General features: G+C 41.2%; 1 protein-coding gene across 1 annotated transcript; it reads left to right on the top strand.

The window, feature by feature from the left end:
* Window positions 1-60: 60 nt before the first annotated feature.
* Window positions 61-1,472, top strand: LOC110037655 (the record flags this gene model as incomplete). The annotated part of the gene is made up of 2 exons (XM_020742354.1): window positions 61-987; window positions 1,078-1,472. Coding segments are annotated over 2 exons (1,322 nt in total), but the record flags the coding sequence as incomplete, so codon positions are not given.
* Window positions 1,473-1,491: the final 19 nt, after the last annotated feature.

Genomic DNA, 1,491 nt, shown 5'->3' on the forward strand with positions numbered 1-1,491 from the left:
AAATCAAGATGATCTAGAGAATGATTTTGATGTTGGTGCAAACTTTGAACACTTTCTTAGTGCCACAGATGATCTCCCAATTGATGGCAATTTAGAGGTGACAGAGGATGATATGAATGATCCAGAGATTGGTGATGCCTTGAAATCATTTGGTTGGTCTGAAGAAGATGATAATCATGAACAAAAGAATGAATCAGAATCTGTTCCTTTCAATCAAGAAGCGGTTCAAGCCAAAATCCTTAATTTGAAGAAGGAGGCTCTTAGCCAGAAACGGGCTGGAAATGTTCCTGAAGCAATGGCTCTTCTTAAGAAGGCAAAGCTTCTTGAGCAGGACCTTTCCGACTCGCAAATGCCTGAACCGGGATTTTCACAGAAGACTCTTGATAATCAAATCCATGTACCTAAAAGTAAGATGGTGATTCAGAAGGAGTTACTAGTCTTGAAAAAGAAAGCACTTACTTTGAGAAGGGAAGGACGGGTAGATGAGGCAGATGAGGAACTGAAAAAAGGAAAGCTTCTTGAGCAGCAGTTGGAAGAGTTTGAGAATACTTTAAAGAAACCTGTAATGGCACTAGACATGAAACACGTGGCCCATGCCCAAGATAGTGATATTGGGACCCTTGATCTTGGAGTGGATAGTGCAGAACCAGTTGTAACTGACCAAGATATGCACGATCCTACAATGTTATCAGCTTTGAAGAATTTAGGGTGGATTGATGATGAATCTGTTTCGCTGAGCGGAAAAAATTTCACCTCCAAACCATCCAACAGCCATTCTGTGAATGAAAGTGTGCCCACTACCATGCCTTGGATGTCGATGAGAAACAAGGGAGAAATTCAGAGGGAATTATTAGCTATAAAAAGGAAGGCCCTTTCCTTGAGACGCCAAGGGAAGACTGAGGAAGCTGCAGAAGAGTTGGAGAAGGCGAAGGATCTGGAAAAGCGTTTGGCAGACTTGGAAACACAAAGTTCAGGATCTCTGGTTCAGTAGGAAGCACGTATTATAGCTGACACCACAAAACCTTCTGAAACACATTCTGTGCTGGGATCTAAAATACAATCACCAGAAACTTATAGTTCTAGAATTGAAGTGGCAAGGACAGCTGTTCCTGTTTTTCCGGAACTGGATCAAAATGTTGGAGTCAGCAGCAAACAAAATAGCAGTAATAGTGAGAATGTTTCTTATAAAGTTGAAAACACCAATAGTAAAACGAGCAAAACTGATGGGATCAATGGTTACAAAGAGGAGATCCTTTCTCATAAGAGAAATGCTCTAGTTCTGAAGAGAGAAGGAAAGTTGATGGAAGCCAAAGAGGAACTAAGGAAAGCAAAACTTTTGGAAAAGACTATTGAAGAAAGTCAGGAAAGCAGTCCAGATGATAAACCTGCTCTAGTTTCTACTTCTGGACACACTTCAACCGTGCAAGAGAACAGCAGAACTCATTTACAGAAACCAATATCGAGTCGTGACCGTTTTAAGCTGCAGCAGGA

The sequence above is a fragment of the Phalaenopsis equestris genome, unplaced genomic scaffold (genome assembly GCF_001263595.1).
Source record: "Phalaenopsis equestris unplaced genomic scaffold, ASM126359v1 Scaffold223017, whole genome shotgun sequence".
NCBI classification, from domain to species: domain Eukaryota; kingdom Viridiplantae; phylum Streptophyta; class Magnoliopsida; order Asparagales; family Orchidaceae; genus Phalaenopsis; species Phalaenopsis equestris.